Source organism: Sceloporus occidentalis, unplaced genomic scaffold, assembly GCF_023333645.1.
Source record: "Sceloporus occidentalis isolate IW3139 unplaced genomic scaffold, rSceOcc1.0.p SCAF_43, whole genome shotgun sequence".
Classification (NCBI taxonomy): Eukaryota; Metazoa; Chordata; class Lepidosauria; order Squamata; family Phrynosomatidae; genus Sceloporus; species Sceloporus occidentalis.
Window position 1 is genome coordinate 813,610 of NW_028317023.1, and position 21,302 is coordinate 834,911.

Consider the following 21,302-nt stretch of genomic DNA (forward strand, 5'->3'; position numbering starts at 1 on the left):
GAGGGACAAAGAGATCTGGCACTGATAGTTCTTCTCGGGCTCCCTGTCGGTCTGCGTCTTTGTAATAATGCTACTGCGACTTGGACTCTCTTCTGAGTCAAATGTCCCAGAATATAGGTCAGGAAGAGGCACAGCCTGTCTCTGATACCATTTTCTTCTCTCCGTGATGAATATCACTTGTTGTCTCCCACAGCTCTTTCATAACTCTCAACAAACCTTGGTCAGACAGCTAGCATCCAAATTGTGAACAATGACCATCACATACCCACACAACGATACTGTCCCAAAATTAAACAAAGCAAGCCTCCTAACGTTTTATTTGACCCTTCCTATAATCTATATATTTACGTGGAGCCGTTATTGTCTCTTTAGAAAGAGGAACCTGTCAAAACCCCATCGTGCTTGCGTTTCCCCAAACATGAATGACACACAAACTGTGTCTATAAATGTTTTATAAAAATTGGCATTAAATTACTTTAAAAAAACATGGCTAGTTTAAAATGTCAGTTACTGTAAATGTGAGTACCGATCGGCTTCCTTGATGAATGATCACCTTTTTTGAATGATCTGCTCTAGCGTAGTAAACCTTGTGTCATGGTGTGTTAAATAGAGATTTCAATCACATAAATTAAAATAAAAATGCAATATTGGAAAGTATACGTTAAATGTATGTAAGGTTTTGCTGTTATGTGAGGCATTCTGTAGCGGATTATTGGGTTAATTCTAGTGGACCTTTGCGTGGCCTGCAATCCCAGCACGCGTGTGAAGCTTACAGCCGCAGCAACAACATTTTGTCGAGCAAGCAGTAGGCATGCAATAGCACAAAAAAATGAAATGTAATGCTTGTATACGATATAAATGAAAATATTATATACGATAAGCTTGGGATATATATATCGGTTTGACGCAGTATGACCGTGAATAATTGGCAGTATATAAATGAAAGTTAATATACTGACTTTCGGGTGGATAATTTAGTATATAGCCTCTTATTGGTGTTGTAACAACCTGCCGTAAGTGCCGTATTTGCTATAAAAGCCTGAATATAAGACGACCCTATAGGAAAAAATATTTTGGTTTTATTTCCTTCTATTTTCCAACCTGCCCCCCCGTTATGCACATCTGCCCCAGAAATGCCTTATACCCCCCATATGCCACTGTGCCCCATGATATGCCTTTTAACCCTCTAAATGCCACTGTGCCCTGTGATATGCCTTTTAACCCTATATGCCACTGTGCCCCATGATGCCTTTTGACCCCCTATGTGCCACTCTGCCTCCAGAAATGCCTTATACCCCTATATGCCACTTTTAGAGAGTTAAAAGGCATATTATGGGGAAGAGTGGCATATAAGGGAGGTTTAAGGCATTCAGGAGGCAGAGTGGCGTATAGAGGGTTAAAAAGGCATTTCTGGAGGCAGAGTGGCATTAAGGGGGTTAAAAGGCATTTCACAGAGCACTCTGCCTCCAGAAATGCCTTATGCCCCCCATTTAACACTCCCCCAACCCCCCCCCCCAAAACTTACTGGTGTGGGGAACTCTGATCTCTGACAGCCGGGGAAGGGCTGCACGATGGACGCAGACCACCCCCGCTGCAGCTGAAGTTGTCTATGCGAATCGCGTAGACATCTACACGCTGCCCCAGCTACACACCGGGGTCTCAGAAGTAACGGTAAGTGGGGTGTGGGGGGGGGGGAGACAGGAGGATCCAGGCCCCCTGCAGCTGCGGGGGATCTGGATCTTAGTCGTCTCATAGTCAGACCTATTTGCTCTGAAAAAAAACCTCGTCTTATAATCGAGCAAATACGGTAAATGACCTTTGCTAATTTGACGGCCTCTAGAAGCAATGCCTAGGTTACAGGTTACTTCTAAAAGCACACGCTTTGTGCCCTTAGAAAACAAAAAAAACCCATTTCTTTTAAAATTAGTAAGAATTCCTATCCTGAAAATCCCTTGTACGTTGCAGAAAAGCTGTGCGTTATCTTGCGCTGCTCTTGTGCTTATCAGAGCACGACACTCATTAGGTTATGGATTAAAAGCCACGGGTTTAATTATACAAGTTCCTGTAGCGTGATACATCGTTTTCCTGGTTCCAGACTGGTAAGTGTATTTGGCATGATTTTATGTCAAATGCAACAATCTTAACAAGTTCTGTGGTACGTGGCTGATAACATTGACTCGCGCTCTTATCTGTAGCCTTCTTCCCAGTAACACAAAGGTCAATGCCACGAACCGCGGCAGATGGCGTTTCTCAAATGAAAAAAATCATTTAATTAGTTCAGGGTCTCTCTCGCCCTCTCTAAACGGTTATTTAGCATTCTAAACATCTGTACATCTTAAATGTTCTCTCGGGGGGGGGGGATTTTGGGGTGATCACCAAGAACCTAATATTTCCTTAAACACATCTATCACCAAAAGATGTGAATATCTTGTATTAATTCCAGCGTCTAAAATGTTTTTATTTTAGTAATTTAGCTCTTTATCTCTTACAAACAGATTTCTAAGGTTCAACTGATATTCTATATAAATTCAGTGAGGTCCGGTCTCTGGGTTTAACCGGCTGGTGGGCGCCATACCTTGGAGCTTCCCGCGGGGGGGGGGGGTCGGTTACCCAGAGCTTAGAATGGAGCCACCTTCTCCATCACTACCCGTATGTCACAATGCGTGTCAATGTGATGTCATTTTTAATGTTAGTTTTCCTGTTACTTTTTTTTAATTATTTTTTTACAGGGCTACTTGCTCCATCTATAAAGTGTAATGGAAATGGGATTGGTGTGAACTCTTGTAGTTCTGACTCCAATTCCAGGCCCTGCATGTTGCAGATAGTTTGATTTTCTTTCTCTGTGATCTGGGTTATGTTCAAAATGATCTAAATACAACATATATACAAATGAATTATTGTTAAATCTGAGTGTGAAAGGGGAAACCAGCAGTTTAGTAAATGTTAAATAATTTGGCATAGAGATTGGTTTCTCTGAAGGTTTAGATCCCATTTACATTACAGCAGCTGTTGCGAAAACAAATAATTGCCACGAAATACAGAAAATGAGATTAAGGATTTTATATAGGTTAAGAAAATCAATTCCCAGGTTGCCGAATAGCAGCTTTCACTCATTCATTCCGATTTACCGCGGACAATAAAACACAAGGCGCTGCAAAGCGCCACCTTTTTAGTCTGTAAATATGTTTTCACGGTTGGGTTCTGTTGCTATTTATATTGCTTCAAACCTCCAGGGTCTTGAAGTGACATCAGGTGAAAGTGTTTTTATGTCTCGAACACCTGGTTTCTGGTAGTTAAATCCTGTTCTCATGGCTCGGAGTGGCGCGGTACAAATTTCACATCAACACTGTTAGATGTGTTGCCTGGGCTGTGTCTGTGATCTTTCTTAGTAGGTAATGCCTGAGATTAACCGTGGAGAAATGATCGATCCTGTTTCTAGGTTTAATTGGGTTGTGTCAGGGGACATTGCGGGACATGTCATCTTGTTGTGATTGCTGCAAATGTGTCACGACTCTGACAAAATGTTTTTGGGCTGAATAAATGGCGTAGCATAAGTTTTGTCATAATATTTTTGTAGTATTCTTTTCTGCTGACCCATGTTGTAATCATAGGTTCTGCCTGCTTTCTCTTGTTAATGAGAATTTAATATTAATTTAATACTATGTAGTATTACAAGCTTTTGTAGATTATTTTTTGATCTAGTTAACACATAAGAATTTGGACTCATGGGGGTTATTCCTGCTTTGAGTTGCTCACTCAATTGGACCAATCAGAAGGCAGGGATCGGGACATGTCGCTGGCTGGTACACGGATCAGGCTAGATGATCAGTACCAGCCTATGGTATGTTTCTTTAATCTATGTTGGGGTCCTTTTGGCTGCAATATATTTTACTGCATGCAAATTTGTCATTGATGTTAGACAATGAGACATCTTTCTCATTTAACCTGTGGCACCAGAAGACTTTCTATGCTGTCCTTAAAGCTGGGATCCTTCGTGATTACTTGTAGTGTCTGCTGTAGATTGTCCTGTCTGATAAGCCAGGTCTTAACTAGAGCCGACAACGGTGTGCTGACCGGCGTGGTGTAACATTGTACATTAGCGATGTTTAAACGTCACACCACACATGGTTAGAGACCCATCAGAGTCTGCAAAAGGAATTAGGACCCAGCGAGATCTGCTTTGAGGGCACCAGAGAAAGTCTTATGGTGATCACATACAGTGAGATCACAGCAAGAACGGTGGAAAAATGTTGGGGAAAAATTCCATATGATGTCCAACATCTTTAGGGATGCTTGTGTACCCGGGGCTCTAGCAAAGACCCAAGAGAATCTCTAGTCATGCTGTTAAAATGATCGGTAGTAAATTAAGAAATAAACACATTGGAGCAAAACATTAACCAAAAGTCGATCAATGTATTGTTTTGTTCATTATAAACTGATACAATTGTGTCGTACTTTAAGAAGCTGCACTGCTAGCGTTCCATGTCATGTGTGGTTATTTTCTTCTGTGGCATTATTTGTCTCGGCTGTACTCTGGAAGTGTTTTGGGCACGGTGTCCAGTACGTTTGTTGATGTTCTATAAATGATCTACTTGTGCAGCTCGTTCATGTCTGTTCCAGTAGGAGTAAACATTGGAACTGCTCTGGCAGACCTTGGCTTCATCTCTCTATTCAAAAGTTGGTTTGTCAAACTGTTCTAGGAATTAAACTGTGCACAATCCAATCGGTTTACAGCTTGGATATGCTACCCTTCTAAATCCAGGGCAAGCGAGAAGGGCAAGGAAGTCAGCAGTATTAAAGGGGACATTTGCACAGATACATATATTTTATATATTTGTGTACGTTTTGTGCCATGAAGCTAAATGCAGTCAGGAATTTTGCATTGACTTTGGCAAAAATGTGATCCGGAATGATTTGCTGATCCCCTGTAAAAGTAGCAACATCCACCCTTTCCTACTTCTCTAAAAATCCACAGGGCAGCGTACCTTAACTTTTATAACTGTGGCCAGGTGAAAATGAGAGGGTAGCACAGGACATTTATAGTGTGACTGGGTCTTTTCTCCTGATCTTCTAGCATCTTGTCTTCCATCACATTAGTCTTGCCTATTTTTTTTTTTTTTTTTCTTTAATCCACCTTGTCCTCTGTCCTGTCTTTTCTCCTCAATGCTTCGCTTCCCCCTAAATCCACTCCTTTACTATCCGGTTTCTGTATACCCACTGCTATTTATCCTCTAGCATCCTTTCCACCTGATTTAACCCTTTTCTCTTTTGCCATGTCACATTTGTTTGTTCTCGTCAACCATTTTTTTTCAACTTTCATTTGCCAAATTCACAAACTACTGTTTCTGCAACTCCAATATGTTGCCCCTACTACCTCTTACAGAGCTAGTTTCTTTTTCTATCACTCGTACCCTCAATCCCTGTTTCCTGTTTTACTGAAAATACTTATTCTCATATCCAGTGGTATAGTGGGACCAATGATTTATGCTCTATCGGAGAGCACCAAGTCCTCCTAAGTACCTTGGAAGTATTATTCACGTGACATGTGATCAGGAGTGAGAGTCATTCCTGTGTCGCGGCTGCAAGTGTGTAAGATTTACACGGATGCCAAGATTATGAACGACCCAAAGTCCACCAAATTCAACCTTTCCAAGTTCACCGAGACTCAATCACTGAGACTTGTATTCTAATATGGTCCCGAAGGGTTAAACATCCTATAAAAGCTTGAGCCATACCCTTCTTTTGTAATGTATTGGTTTCGCTTAGTCTCTTTGAATATATGTACCGTGAGAAGCACTGCCTAAATTGTTGGCACTATAAATAAAATGATTAATAAATGTAGTTCTGTTAAAAATCCATGTATCTAATTAAAGGCTCAGCTGCATTAGCAGGAACTCGAGCAATCCCCTGCAAGCGGTTCTTCAAGTACCTGCACAATTACTGCTTTTTTCACTCTTGTTTTGTACATATATGTAAGTCACTTTTTTGCTGTGTAATAGGATAGCAGTCCGTTTTAATGCTAGTAGAATTCCGGAGGGAAAAGACTTGGTGTCGTGGAAAAAAAGATAAATGACAGCTGCCTCTAGGATAACATTGCCAGGCAGCGTGTGCGTCCGAACGCGTATCTTCAAAGATTTCTAAAAGTGCGGCATATCCAGCCATTGGCCGCACCTGGAGCAGCAGATCAGATGTGCTGTCGGCCACCGGCCGGTCTGTACCCGCTAAGGACTGCAGTAGAGGACTGCATTGGGATGCGCCAAGAAACTTGCGGGTGGTCTTGCTGGTATTGTGGGCGGTCAGGCACTGTACCTGCGGGTCCCGGTAATCCCGCGCAGTCCCGCAAGGCTGCCTTTCGCTTTGCTCCCACACGGCGTCTCTTCTCTTGTTCCGCCCAGGAACCCAGCGGAGTCACGCGATGTGACGTCACTTCCTGTGACTCCGCTGTGTTCCTGGGCGGAACAAGAGAAGACGCTGTGAGGGAGCACCACAAAGGCAGCCTTGCGGGAGTGTGCGGGAAATCTGCAGATCAGGTAAGGGGGTGGGTCGGGAGTGGGACACACGTGGCGGAAGCGGGATTAAAAAGAACAGTCCCGTGCAGGGCTCTAGCCTGCAGCTTCTAGGATTGAGGGCCTGGCATTTTAACCATTTTTTATTTTTTTTATTTTTTTTTTCTTCTTGCTCTTTTATAAACACTGAGAGAACACTGGGTTAGAAGACTTTTATTTATTTAAACCATGAACTCTGAAATTCCTTCCTGGCAGTTTTAACCTGCTCTTCCGTGCCTTACGCATTTTTTTATTTATTTATTTTTTACTTTTACACAATGAAAAAGCAATATTTTATCCGTGTTTTGCTGGAATTGTATAGTTTCAGTCTGCGTTCTACTGTTGCTAGGATGCAAAACGTGAATCACATACTGTAAATGTGCTACAAGGGTGGTTTTCCTGGTTTGTTCTGTTCTCCCTCTGTCTGGGTACCGTTACTAGAAACCAAATTACTTTGCTATGTTAGAATATCAGTCAGTAGAGAGTGATGCCTTCTTTCTCTCCGAGGTTTAAATGCCTGCACTGTTTGGGAATTGCGAGTTTGTAAGAATAAAATATATGGCAAGGAAAATCCCTAGATTTTATGAGCCAAACAGATGCATTCTATTTCAGATTATCCCAATAAATGTAGGCAGTATTTACACGGTCATTTTTTTGGTGCATATATCAGAGGTTTCCCTAATGGATCAGCGACAGTAACTTATTGAGACTGATAATACATGAAGAAATTTTATTTTAACCCTCTTTGTTTATCCTGCCATTAATCTGTTTCTGTATAAATCAAACCCGAGGTTTGATGGGGACGACCTGGAGAAGCAGCACCCAGTTCCCGGATGTAATAGAAAACTGTAGGGGTTAAAGAAACAGGAAAAGAAATCCAGGGCACAGTCATGAGCCCTATCGCCCTAGCCAGAAAGCCAATCGGTAGTAGAAATAAACATTTCTGTGGCCGACCGTTGGAGAAGTTGGCTGCTGGAGCGCTGAGCTCCGTCGGTTCCCCGGTATTATTAGCTCTTTTAGCTATAATTTGCAATTATGGTGCGTAACAGACGACAATCCTCCACCCCATCGGGGCCTGGGGAGAGTGCTATGTCCTCGGCGGCCTCCCTTTGGGAGTATTTTCGCACCCCGGCAGCTCTGGCCTCACAAGCGCTTGGAGACCACGTGGATACTTCGCCCGAGGGTTCCCGTGATTCCGAGGACAGACATGACGATGTGGCCACGGGCACGCCTGCTGCACTTACCTGTTCGGCGGATGTTCGCCAGCTCTTTTCCTCGGCTCCGTGGAAGGCGGACTTTAGCACGTTGCTGTCGGAGCTTAAGCAGACTGTGACTGAGGCCGTGGCGGGCCTTCGAGCTGACCTAGAGGGGTTGGATCGTCGTCTTGCGCTCCGGGAGGCGGAATCCACTCAGCAGGCTCAGAGAACGCCTGCCTTGGAGTCCGCGTCTGCACACCATGCCTACTATCTGGCCGAATATCGGCGGAGACTGGAGGACCTCGACAATAGGGGCCGACGCCATAATGTGCGCATTCGGGGCCTTCCTGAGGAGGCTACACACGCTCCTGAAGATGTTGGAGGTCTGGTAGTTCGCCTCTTTAATGATCTCTTGGGAAGACCTCCCGACACTGCGATTTCTCTGGATCGTGCCCACATCCTAGGGGTTCCCCGACGGCTCCACCGCGGGATATATCGTCTGTTGTGTTACAGATTTCCAGCTGAAGGAGCAGATCATGCGGCGTGCACGGGAAGTGGGCTCCTGGACTTATCATGGCTCTACGGTCGCCCTGTTCCAAGACCTCTCTGACATCACACTACAAAATCGTAGGATGCTGCGACCTCTTACATCTGAGCTCCAGAACCGTGGCATTCCTTATCATTGGGGATATCCCTTTAGCCTGAACGTGCGCTCTGGTGGCTCTACTTACTCGCTCCGCTTCCATTGTGAGTTGTCGGCGTTCCTCGGAGATCTTCGCCTACCTGCGCTACGGCTTCCCGACTGGAACTTATCTGCTGTCCCGGCGGATCGTGGTTCTGGTGGCGCTGCTGCGGGATCTTCACGTCAGGGAGAGAGGTTGTCTAGTCGTGCTCCCCGTTCTGGACGGCTGCCTGCTCTTGTTCCAGAGGCGATGGATCCTGAGGAGTGAGCACCTGGTGTCGTGTTCCTGCTGTTCTGACCAGTTGCGGATGTGTTCATGACTGCGTTGGTGTACCTACCGGTTATCGGCACCTGGACCGTTCCTCCACCTGCCGTTGTTTTTGATTCGGGGATCCTACCTTGCCCCCCCCTTGACTAGAGACTCTGATGCGAGCTGCCTGCTACCTCCGACCTGCCTTGTGGATGCTTTCATGTATCGGGATCCGGACACCCCCCTTTTTTGGCTGGGTCGTCGTTCCGGATTGATTCAGTTTATGTTTTTAGGGGATTTTGTTTGTTTGTTTTTTCTTTTTCCAGGTCGGGGGAGGGTGGGTGACTGTGGCTTATGTTTACGGTGCCTACCCTGCGATTGCTGCTATGGGGCTCTTCCCGTCGTGAGTCCCCCCGGGCCCTGAGATGCTGTGTCGGGTGTTTATGTGCTGGTTCTGAACTCTTGTTTTTGGGTTATGGAAGGGGGGGGGTTCGGCACTTTTGGGCGGGGGGGGGGGTTGTTATGTTTACTTTTTTTTGCGCTGATTTCTCGGTCCTGCCATTTGCCCTCTGATGTGCTCCCGGTTGGTGGGTGGGATGTTTTATGCTTACTCGCTTCTGGGTTATAGCACACTACACTTCTCCCTCTGTGTTTGTTTTTTGGGGGTGTTCGGTGGGGATGGTATGGATTGTGCACTATGCTATCTTCTGTGCCGGGGACCGGGGATTGGTCTCATGTTCTCTTTGATTAAACGTTTTGATTTTGTTTTTTGGCGGATTCTTTCTCGGCCGTCCTTCCGCCTCTTACCGTAGGCGCCGTTCTGTGCTGGTGGAACACTGTGGTTCTGCTGTTCTGGAACCTCCAGTGTATTCTCTTCCAGCTGACGCCCTGGGTGTTTTTCTGGAGGGTGGGGATTGTTTTCCCCCTCCTCCCTGTTTCTTTGTTTGTTTAGTTGTGCTTCTTCCCTTTCCTTGTTTTCGTCTCCCTCTCTTGGTGTCTGTCTCTCCTTCCCTTCCCCTTCCTTGTTGGTTTCTTTCTCTGTCTAGTTGTCTGTTTGCTGTGTCCCTTCCCCCCTGTTTCTCTTGTTTTTGTCCTCATTTCCTTGTGTTTGTCTCTCCTTCTCCCCCCCCCCTTCTCCTTCCCTTTTTTGTGTTTCCTTTTCCTCTTCCTCTCCCTGTTCCCTTCTCTCTTTCCCTTGGGGGTCCCGAATTGTGCTTCAGGAGATAATCTCCCTCCCAGTGCCTTCGTCCTATATTATGGCTTCTCGACCTGCCGATCTAGTTGTGCTCTCGATCAATGCTAAGGGGCTTAATGTCCCTGAGAAACGTTCCATTCTGCTTAGGGATTTAAAGCATCGGCGTGCCTCTGTTGCGTTCATTCAAGAGACTCATTTTAGGGGCGGGTCTCATCCTACTCTGCGGTCGCGAGATTACCCCGTTGCCTATTTCAGTAACAATCCACAATCCAAATCGAAAGGGGTCGCTATTTTGTTTTCTACTCATGTCCCGCTTGCTGATGTCACCCATTTAGCGGATTCGGAGGGTAGATTCCTCTTTGTGAAGGGGAGATTAGCTGATACCTGGTACACGTTTGCTAATGTCTATGTTCCTAACACTGGACAGCACTTGTGGCTTTCTAAGACGTTTCGAGCCTTACGCCGCTTTCAGGAGGGGATGTTAATTTTTGGTGGGGATCTCAATGTTGCTCTATCTCCCCGCTTGGATACGTCCGCAGGGGTGTCTCAGACCCCCTCTCATGTCTTGAAGCGTATCCATTCTTTGCTCACATCTGAGCAACTGGTGGATTGCTGGAGGGCTCTTCACCCTTCTGATAAGGATTTCAGTTTTTATTCTGTTCCGCACGACAGGTATTCTCGCATTGACTGTTTTTGTTACTCACTATTCTCTTCCTCTCCTGCTTGCTGCCACCTATGGTCCCATTACGTGGTCTGACCATGCTCCCCTGTCCTTGACGCTGAAATCTCCCCTGTCAAGACCTACCCAGAGCTCTTGGAGACTGAATGAGTCTCTGCTCGCTGATACCCTTGCCTCGGAAGGCACTGCCGAGACTTTACGCAATTATTTTTCGAACAATGTGACTCCCGATCTGCCTCTTCCTACGATCTGGGAAGCTCATAAATGTGTTGTCCGCGGTCAGCTTATTAAGTTGCTGGCTGCTAGGAAAAGAGCCCATGCTCACAAGCTTAGTGATCTATATTTGCAGATAGAGAGGTTGGAGAGGGTGCATAAGGACACAATGTTAGCTGCGGATTTTGCGCGTCTGCTTGCGCTTCGTGCAGACCTCGCTGCTATTCTTAATGCCCAAGCTCAGAGATCTTTTGTTCGTCTTAGGGCCCTCTTCTATGAACATGGGAACAAGCCGGGGAAATACTTAGCCCGCGCTTTGCGTAAGAGGAGGCAACTCTCATATATCTCCAGGATTCGCTCCGCGGGGGGTGTCTTGCGCTACCTCCCATCCGAAATTGCGCACGAATTTGTAGCCTTTTATTCTAACCTCTACAACCGCTCCCCTACACACGACTCCTCTGGTGATTCGGAGGCTCGTCGATTGGCTATTGCTCACTATCTATCCCGTTATTTACCCCGTCGTCTGTCCAAATTGGACTCTGAACAGTTGGAGGTGCCGATATCTCTGGACGAATTGTCTAGGGCGATTAAGCTTTCTAAACCGGGGAAATGCCCGGGTCCAGATGGTCTTTCTTTGGCCTATTATAAAAAGTTTTTTGATATTTTGGGTCCCCATTTGGTCTCTGTGTTTAATTCTATCTTGAAGGGGGGCTGCTTTCATCCCCATACTTTGGCGGCCACGGTAGCTGTGATCCCAAAGGAGGGGAGGGATGCTGATCTGTGCGGTAGCTATAGGCCTATCTCCCTGTTGAATGTGGATGTGAAACTATTCTCCAAAATACTGGCTTTGCGATTGGGTAGATTTCTTCCGGCTTTGATCCATCCTGATCAATCGGGCTTTGTGCCTGGTAGGGAATGCAGGGATGGGACTATCCGTGCGATGAATCTTATCCACCTGGTTTGGCGTTCGGGGGTCCGGTCTATTTTGCTTTCTACAGATGCTGAGAAGGCATTTGACCGGCTCGACTGGACGTTCATGCTCGCTGTGCTTCGGGAGGTCGGTCTTGGTCCTCACATGTTGGGTTGGGTCTCGGCTCTGTACTCTCGGCCTTAGGCCAGGGTTCGTATCAATGGGGCTCTCTTCCCCCTCGTTCCCTATCTCCAGTGGCACTAGGCAGGGTTGCCCGCTTTCCCCACTGCTTTTTGTCCTCATCCCTGGAACCCTTTTTAGAGGCGGTGCGCCTTAACCCGGATATTTCAGGGGTTGTCTCTGGTGGTATACAGCATAAGACGGTGGCTTTTGCGGACGACATGTTATTTGCACTTACGACTCCCCGCGTTTCGCTTCCCGTGCTCCTCGAGGAATTTCGGCTTTATGGTAGTCTCTCTAATTTGAAAATTAATGCGGCTAAATCTGAGATATTGAACATTTCCTTACCTAGGGCGGAGGTGGACTCTTTGACCTCCTCCTTCCCATTCCGGTGGTGTGCTCAGGCTCTGCGACACCTGGGGGTCTGGCTGACTGCGGACCTCTCTCTTTTGTATAGGTTTAATTTTCCTCCACTGCTTGATGCAAGGACCTTCGTTCGTGGGGATCCTTGGTTATTTCTTGGATTGGTAGAGTTAATGCCCTTAAGATGAACGTTCTTCCCCGCATATTATATCTTTTGCAGGCCTTACCTATAGTTCTACCGAGGACTTTTTTCTCGACGGTGCGCTCGTTGTTCCTGTCCTTTATTTGGGCTAGAAAATCTCCTAGATTGGCCATGGCGTTATTACAGAGGCCTAAAGTGCAGGGTGGTCTGGGGTTGCCTTGCGTCCGTACTTATTATTTTGCTTGCCATCTCTTGCGGTCCTTGGAATGGACATACCGCCCTTCCCATAAATTGTGGATACCTTTTGGAGGCGAGCGCTTGTCTAGTGCCAATCCAAGCACTTACCTGGCTGCCTCCATGGGTGGCTCGGCGGCAGGTGGAGGGCAATCCCTTTGTGTTGGCCACCTTACGGGTGTTACACGCTGTTTCTCGCAGGGGTTGGACGCTGACTTATCCTTCTCCCAAGACTCCTCTTCGTGGTAATCCGGATTTTCCCCCGGGTGTTTCTGGGGGTGCTTTTTTGGGGTACCCGTCGCATGAATCTCCCGCGTTGGGCTCCTTTCTGCAGGGGCATAACCTTCGGCCCCTATCTGAACTTCTCCCTGGGATTGCTCCTACGACTCTTCAAGTTCTCCAGTACCTGCAGCTGAGAGATTATGTCGCGTCCATCCCGCAGAAACACCACCTTGTTAGGGACCTTACCCCCTTTGAGGCTTTGCACTCTAGGGATGTTCTGCCTCCCCACGGCATCTCTTTGTTGTATCAGCTTCTGTTATGTGTCGATGATTCCTCTCTGCCAGCGTATGTGGGAAAATGGGAGTCGGAACTCGCTATCTCGCTTACTGCGGGGCAGTGGGGTAAGATATTTGCCTTGACGCATGGCTGTTCCCTCGGCTCTAGGGCTCAGTAGATGTCCTTTAAATTTTTATCGCGCTGGTATCGTACACCGGTACGGTTGCATGCTATGTTCCCAGAGAGCTCTAATATGTGTTGGAGGTGTGGGCGATCGTTGGGGACGGTGCTTCATATCTGGTGGGAGTGTCCTCTACTTGTCCCTTTTTGGGAGACGGTCCGTGGTCTCCTTCCCCGTTTCACGGATTCCCCGCCTCCTTTCGCCCCTGCTAACTATTTGCTACATTTTACTTCTCAACCCGTGTCTGTGTATCGGCGTTCGGTGGTTAGACACCTGCTGAATGAAGCTAAAGCCCTGATTCCCCTTCATTGGGGTGAATCGTCTCCACCTTCTATACGAGAGTGGGTGATGCGGGTTGAACATGTTCGTGAGATGGAAGAGCTGGTGGCCAGGTCCGATAGTCTTAGTGAACGGCACTGTCGTACTTGGGTTTTACTGGTCCCAGTTCCTGGCGGACCCCTCATCTCGGCTGCTGTTTGGCTGATGTTGTCTTTCTTATTCTCCGAGCGGCTTTCTCTTCCGTCGTCCTTGAGTGCTGCGCTTTCAGGTTTCCTGTCATTGCGCTGCGCATTGTATTATGCATTACCCTGATGTGAGGAGATTTTTTGTGATTTCTTGTTGCTTTTATCAGAAATGTACCCCGTTCCCCTTCTCTTTTCTGTTCCCTCATTTTTCCCTTTTGTGTTGTATACATGTTTTAAAACAATAAACTTTGATTTACAAAAAAAAAAAAGAAATAAACGTTTCTGTTCTGAATAAATCTGCTTGACACTAACCTTTTGTGGGATGTGACACACCATGAGTGTGTTCATGGCAATTTCTTGGAAAAGCACTTGGTAAACATAAAGAAGGTGGCTTTTTAGGTCATGCCAGGTTCTTCTTTGTTTAGAAACAGTAGCTTGACGGTCTGAGCGTTAAGCAGTTATCTAGACATTAATCTTCTCGTGCTTTAACAGTGAGATGAAACACCAGTTTACCACAACTAGTTTTCCGACGGCCATATTTACCATTAAATACCCCAACAAGATATGTATTGCAGGTAGTAAGAGTAATGAATGCAAACCGAGTCGCCTTACTCGTATCGAAGACATATAGTACCGGTGATACTTTATTGGGCTGACTTTGATACCAGCAAAGGAGTCGCGTCTACTATCGGTTTGTTTCATGAATCCTGAAATGTGCCGGTTTTCCTAGAATGCTGGAACCCTCGATCTAGATATAAAAAGCAAAAACCATGTAGTTATGTATAAACATTTTGTAGAAGAGACATCTGAGGTCTTGAAGGCATTGATGAGATCTTGCTATATGAGCTTTGATCTGTTAAAAGAAATTCTTTGGATTAAGATCACCTACGCTTTGGCCATCCATGTTTGTGAAGGCATTCGCTCTGGGGTCTCTCAGTATAATACAACAAACTGAGAATGTACTTGACATGCTAGACTCCAGGAATATGGCTTTGCGTGTGCGTACGTACAATGAGAGATTACGGATGAAGGAACGGCCACAGGGTGCGCTTTCAGAGGAGCAGCTGCCCGAGGTTGATGTAAAGATGCTGCCTAATGTAGCTTCAACAGAATTCATGCAACGTGCGTTCCGGCTTTCACAGGGCAATTTCTTCTTCACTCGTTACAACCGGAATACGAACTTAAGCCCAGTCCCATCATCGGCTTTTTCAAATCCGTTCGCTTATTAACCCTCATAAAAAGTGTTGGAACCAATCAAGTATAACAGAAAAAAATATTTCTAAATCATTTATCTTTTATTTATATAGCGCCAACAAAATCTTGTGTAAAAGAATGTGAAATATTTATATTTTCTCACTATCTTATAAAGAACACTTGGCTCTTTATACATTTGTTTTTTGCTCCTCTCAGCCCTTCTTTGTAATATATGTTGTATACAGATTTTCTGTTGCACGTATTTTGTGTTTTTTTTTGTTTAATCTACATGATTTGAGATTATATATATATATGTGTATATATATATATATATGTGTATGTGTGTGTGTGTGTGTGTGTGTGTGTGTGTATGTATATATATATATATACACACATATATATATGTGTGTGTGTATATATACACACACACACACACACACACACACACACACACACACACACACACACACACACACACACACACACACACACACACACACACACACACACACACACACACACATATATATATATATATATATATATATATATATATATATATTATAATGTCACACTAAATATATATATATATACACACACTCACAAAGTCCATTGCACGTCATTCCAAATATTCCAAGCCTGGTGCTGGTAACCAGCAGTTTCCATACAAGGCACTCTCAAAGGATGGTCAGCACTCCAGGTCAGGACCTGATGAAAGTAAACAATGACTGAAATGCTGACTTGACTTTGTTTGAATAAAGTTGTTAATTTGAAGACCTGGAGTGCTGACCATCCTTTGAGAGTGAGATATATATATTTCACAACCACAAGGGATTCTGGGTAGGTGCATGCAAATAAGGTTGTGAAAGCACCATGAGATTTCTGAGGGAAAAGCAAGCCTTCTGGCTTGTCTGGTGTCTGTAGATGAGTGTTTAATAATACTTCTACTACCCATATATATATATATATATATATATATATATATATATATATATATATATATAATTATAATATCCTGGCTACTGATTGTACAAATCTGAAACATCTGTTATGCTGGAATTTTTGCAGCAATTATGAAATGCATCACAAATCGGGTAAAAAAGAACAAAATTTAAATTAAAATTTCCACTATATAGAAAATACAATAAATCTGGGAAATAATGCAGCCAATCGGTGGCAGGAAAACACTCTCATTGAAATCCAGTGGGGGCGTTTACCGTGCATGCGTGGCTGGAGCTGAGGAGAATAAAGGGGCAAATATATATGGGGGGGCAATTCTGCGGAATCCCCTGATGTGTTTGCAAAAGGGACACAACGGAAACTTAAAGGAGCCACTTGGTAAAGGAAAAGTGATGGTAAAATAAAACATCACTTTATTTAGCATTACTGTGCCTTTAATAACTAAAGCAACAAGAGGGTTTTGATAAGTTGATGTATTTTCTTTGGTTCAGATGTCGATTAGTGTGAAAGCGTTCTTATGCTTACAAATTGCGGTAGCGTTTCTGGTAATTACTTAATACAACATGTATTATCAGTTTCAGCTGAATAGCACCCCGTGCTTTATGATGAATGTAAAATAGCAATAAGTTAACCAAGTATAAGCATAACTTCACAGTGCCCATGGGTCTGAATGTGCCGTTTTGTACCCTGGCACAATTATCCCCTTTCAGCAGTAAGAATAGTTTAAGTTGTAGTGTTTATTCTGAATAGAAGCTGAAACAAGTGCAGCAAACAATAAACGACTTTTCTCGCAGGCGATTGTTCCCTTTTATACAGAGTCTTTATGGTAGAAGTATCCGATTCTTTCATGTCTTTTGTGCTTTGTAGATGCATAATTATAAGCTTACGTTATAATGGGCTTCTCTGCCACAATTGTCAACACAACTTGTGTTCTCAAATATATACATTAATCAACTGTGCATTGTTACTTTACATTACATACTCTTATGTTTAACAAAGGCCTAAGAAAAAAGAGGTGAAAATAAATTGTTCCAGCGTGAAACACTACATGATTTCCAGAAATATGCATTGCCTTTTATAATAGGGTGAATTCAAGGGGTTAATGAATGTGTTTTAGCTGGAGGTAGCACCCAGGCATAATAGTTCTGTTGAAGTTATGCATGCGTTTCCGATTGGTTTTATGTTTAGTAGCTATTGACCGTTCTCTTTTTTTTTTTTTTTTTTTGTCATTTAGTTTATATGATGGAATGTCTTTGTAATAATGTGATTGTCGCTGTAGGATTTTTCAAGATAGAGATCCCATTCGCATACAGTTACACACCACCAGGCAGCCCTTTAAACAAAGAATGTGTAATAAAACATTTTAAAATGCATTTGGTAAACCTGGAAACATAAAGTACCTGCCTTTTTATTAGAAGCTGCAGCTCCCTGCTGCCTCTGTGGTCCAATCACTCGCACGGCTAAAAATCAGTGAATGATCTCGCCACGCACATGCCGCCCCCCCCCACCCAATCATGTGTCTGAAGATATGTTCCACCAAATACATCTACAACACAGCAAGTAGCTGGGCATTTGGGGAAAGGGGCAAATGCATATGATGTCTTCTGCAGAATGGGGACGCCATGTAAATTTAAATGAAATACTTGGTTATCATTTGCATAAAATGGCTGGGGGGGTCCCTTTCAGAACTCTTAATTAAGCTTTGTTGGTTTATATTAAAGAGTCATTCATTCAAACGGTAAAAACACAACAATAGCTCAATGTAAATCGCTAGACCAGCCTAAGTTAACAGACACCATGCGTAACCTAAAAAACATCCACTCGTATGAGTTATCTGTTGGTTCCCAGTAGAAAGATCCTTTACTGGTCAGTTAGCATGGGTTCTGGTTGAAATGAAATGTGGAACATCGTAAGCTGTAACGTGTGTGCATATGTGTGTGTGTATGTATGTATGTATGTATGTATGTGCGTTAGACTTCTGATATAGACAGGGTACGTGATGGAGCATTTCATAAAGATTGCCCTGCGTAGACTGTGCCGGATCATCTCCAGGACACATCTTGTGTTTATATCACAAGCTACGAGATGGGGGAAAATAAATATAGACTTTTACTTTTATTTGACTTAATGCCAAAGGCTGTGAGCAATATCTGGGTGGGGGGGAATAAATGAACATACTTGGCGGGCAAACATCTGACTTAATTTTATCTGTTAAGTTGACATTAGAGGCAGAAACTTGTAATGGGAGGTTTTGGTGGGATGGGGAACTTTTTTTTTTTTGTTTTTTTGTAAAAACCCCTTCTTCCTTGAGACTTTTTTTTTTAAGAGGGGTTTGAGTCCTAGTGGTGTTACACTATACTATCTTCCTGGAAGCAGTTTATTTGAATTGGTTGACTGTGCCTATTGTAGGCCAGCAGCAATAATTTGCTTGGCCCTGTTCCTGATACTACTGGTAAAAAGTATCTGTGATGGAGATTTTTAAGGTGATTTGGTGAAAATTGGATTTTCTCTGATATTGTGGTGTGGCTCTGACAGGTTTTGCAATTCACACTTCAAGTCCCGGCTTTGGGCATCTGGCAGCTCCACAAATGGAGATGAATGTTCAAATGAAATGCTGCTGCTGAAAATGAAAATTGACTTTTACTTTTACGTGGTTTGTTCTGTGTCACTTGGTCCCCTGACACCGATGTGACTTGGCAACTAAGCTAAAAATCAATTCATCCAACAGAGCTAGAAAAACATTTTGAACCCTACTCTGCGACCAGTGTTGCGTTCACAGATGCTACAAAAGTTATACAAAGTATCTGTCATTACCTATATATGTTCATGAACTGCATCTCGTTATATTGCTCAATTATTTATTTATTTTTAAAGTATTACACTTTCTCTGATCGTTCTAATTTGTTCTTGGGAAGCTCCTTGTATCAAAGTTCATACCATTACTGACCTAACCTTAGGTGAGGCAGGTAGGTAGAAGGTCCTTTCCTTGTATCAGTTGCTAAAAGATGTGCGTGTTTAGGCATTGTATGCGTGTAAGGATGCTGTTAATTTTTTTTTTTTTGCCCTGAGCAAGTCATGTGCATAAGTTGGGAGCTCTTATTATAACATTTTCCCATGTTTGGCCATTGTGACCAAAGTAGAAGACTATGTATTGTCACCTCAGCTCTCAGGGCCTTTTAAGTCTCTTCTTCATCCTAAATCCTCTGATCATCTTCTGGGGGTAGAGTGAAAACGCATGGGGGACATGTATTTGGTCTCCCGAGTACATACACAGTCATATATAAGTCGCCATATGAATCAATTGTAGTATTAATATTTGGCGTTAAAAGATTGATTTATTCTTACTGTATATGTGCAATACATTTCAACTAGAAATGTTTCTGATTAGAGCTCTTTTATACCAGGTTTTCCTTTTTCTTCACCTGCAGGTCAGTGACGGATCCAAGAGACGGAAAGAGAGTTGCTCTCAAAAAGATGCCCAACGTCTTCCAGAATCTAGTCTCTTGCAAAAGGGTCTTCCGAGAATTGAAGATGTTGTGTTTTTTTAAACATGACAACGTAAGTCTGTTGAAGAAAACCCTTTTTTTTTGTGATATGCATAAATGTTTCAGATAATTGGCTAGAATTGGCACAAGTACCATGTCATGTTTATCTATTGAAGAGATATCGCATACAACTAAAGGGACCCCAATTCTTTTTTAATTATCTGTGAAGCAAACCGTGTTCGCTTAGTTGATATCCCTAATTCACATAAGCCCACAATGCCGCTTGTTAGCATCTAGTCGCTGTTAGCCTTTTTTGTTAAATTTTAGTTCAAAAAGTTATTGAAACTCCTCCATTGTGTATCTCCAGGTCATGGGCCGAATCAGGCAAGAAACAAAAATACACTCCGGCATTAAAATAAAATAAAATAAAATAAAAAAATAAAAAAAAGTTTCTGATGGTCAAAAAAAACAATGTGAAAAATAACATCATAAAATTAGCAGGTCATCTGAGGCCCGAGGCATAAAGAGAGTTCATTTTCTGTTGCTACGTAAAGAAAAAACAGTGTACAGAGTGGCATGGATTGATATCCTGAGAAAATTAAGAACTGCGTTCGCATCATTAAGGATCTCCCATTGTTTATGACCTTTTGCTAAGCACTCTGTTCGGTTCCTGTATAAGCCAGCGCTGTTGCATTGTTTTCCTTTTTAATTAAACCTTGTGGCTAGTTAATGAGCTTAACTGGTGTGTGCCTAAGCCGCGTCTTTCAGGTGGCGTGACCGTGCAAGTGCTCTTGTTCTTTCGTAGCCTCTAAGCATGATGGGAAATGTTTCATAGGCTAATGCTGTTTTGTTCCTCATGAGTATGTGACAGATAGATTGATCTGCTACCATATGCATAGTAATATCTTTATGTTCTTTTACAGGTACTCTCTGCACTTGATATTCTCCAACCTCCTCACATTGATTATTTTGAAGAAATGTATCCTCTACACTTAACTATTATTATTATTTATTATTATTATTAACCCCTTCGCGACCTTTGCCGGTTCAGGACCGTCATAACAAGAAGGTCACTAAATGACCTTTGACGGTCCTGAACCGTCAAAAAATTAAATAAGCTTAGAAAGTGATCAAGGATCACTTTCTTCGCTTAAACGGCCTTGCTGCAATGCCTCGATGTCGAGGCATTCAGCAAGGCCGAGATCGGCATCGGGGGCCATGTCTGGCCCCTCCCCGGGGCGTCAACAGCCGCCATACATTGTATGGCGGCGGACGCCCGTTTTAAAAGGGTTTAGGAGGCGATCAACGATCGCCTCCTAAACTTAAATGGTGTCGCTGGAATGCCTCGATCAGGAGGCATCCAGCGACACCAAACACTTACCTCTGGGTGGGCTGTGACCGCTCCGGAGAGCGGTCACAGCCGCCGCTGCCGGTGATGTTCGCCATCAAGCAAGATGGCGGCGGCCCGGGAAATAAAACAATAAAGACGAAAAAGTTCGCTAGAGGGTCTCCAGACCCTCTAGAGAACTGGCTCCACTTGCTGGTTGAATACAGGTACTGCATTCAACCATGCAAGTCAATGGAGCCCAGCTTTCTAATCACTATGTGATTAGTAAAATATTCAAAAAAAATAAAAATAAATAAAAAATGTAAAAAAAAATGTAAAAAAAATGTGCTAACATTTAAAAATAATTATGCAGTGATGTCACTAGATGAACCATCCAGTACCAGCAAAATGTGTAAAAAAAAAATATAAAAAAAGTATTAAAAAAATAAAATTAAAAAATTGTTTATTTTGAGCAAGTGCTAAAATTTCTCAAAAATCTCAACAAAGAGTTAAAATAAAAGCACTTCAAATACCCAAGGGGTGTCTAATATATAAAAAAAATGGCTGATGGGGTAAATTGGAGTGGCCTAGCTCAAAGATAGGG

The 21,302-nt window shown here is 43.6% G+C and overlaps 1 protein-coding gene across 1 annotated transcript in view; it reads left to right on the forward strand.

The window, feature by feature from the left end:
• LOC149289654 (serine/threonine-protein kinase NLK-like) overlaps positions 1–21,302 on the forward strand; it is a 75,074-nt gene that overhangs the window by 28,533 nt on the left and 25,239 nt on the right. Inside the window, exons 2-3 of the mRNA XM_089490295.1 lie at positions 19,315–19,444; positions 20,295–20,350. Of these exons, the coding sequence (XP_089346421.1) occupies positions 19,315–19,444; positions 20,295–20,350 (186 nt within the window). The remainder of the gene's footprint in view (positions 1–19,314; positions 19,445–20,294; positions 20,351–21,302) is intronic.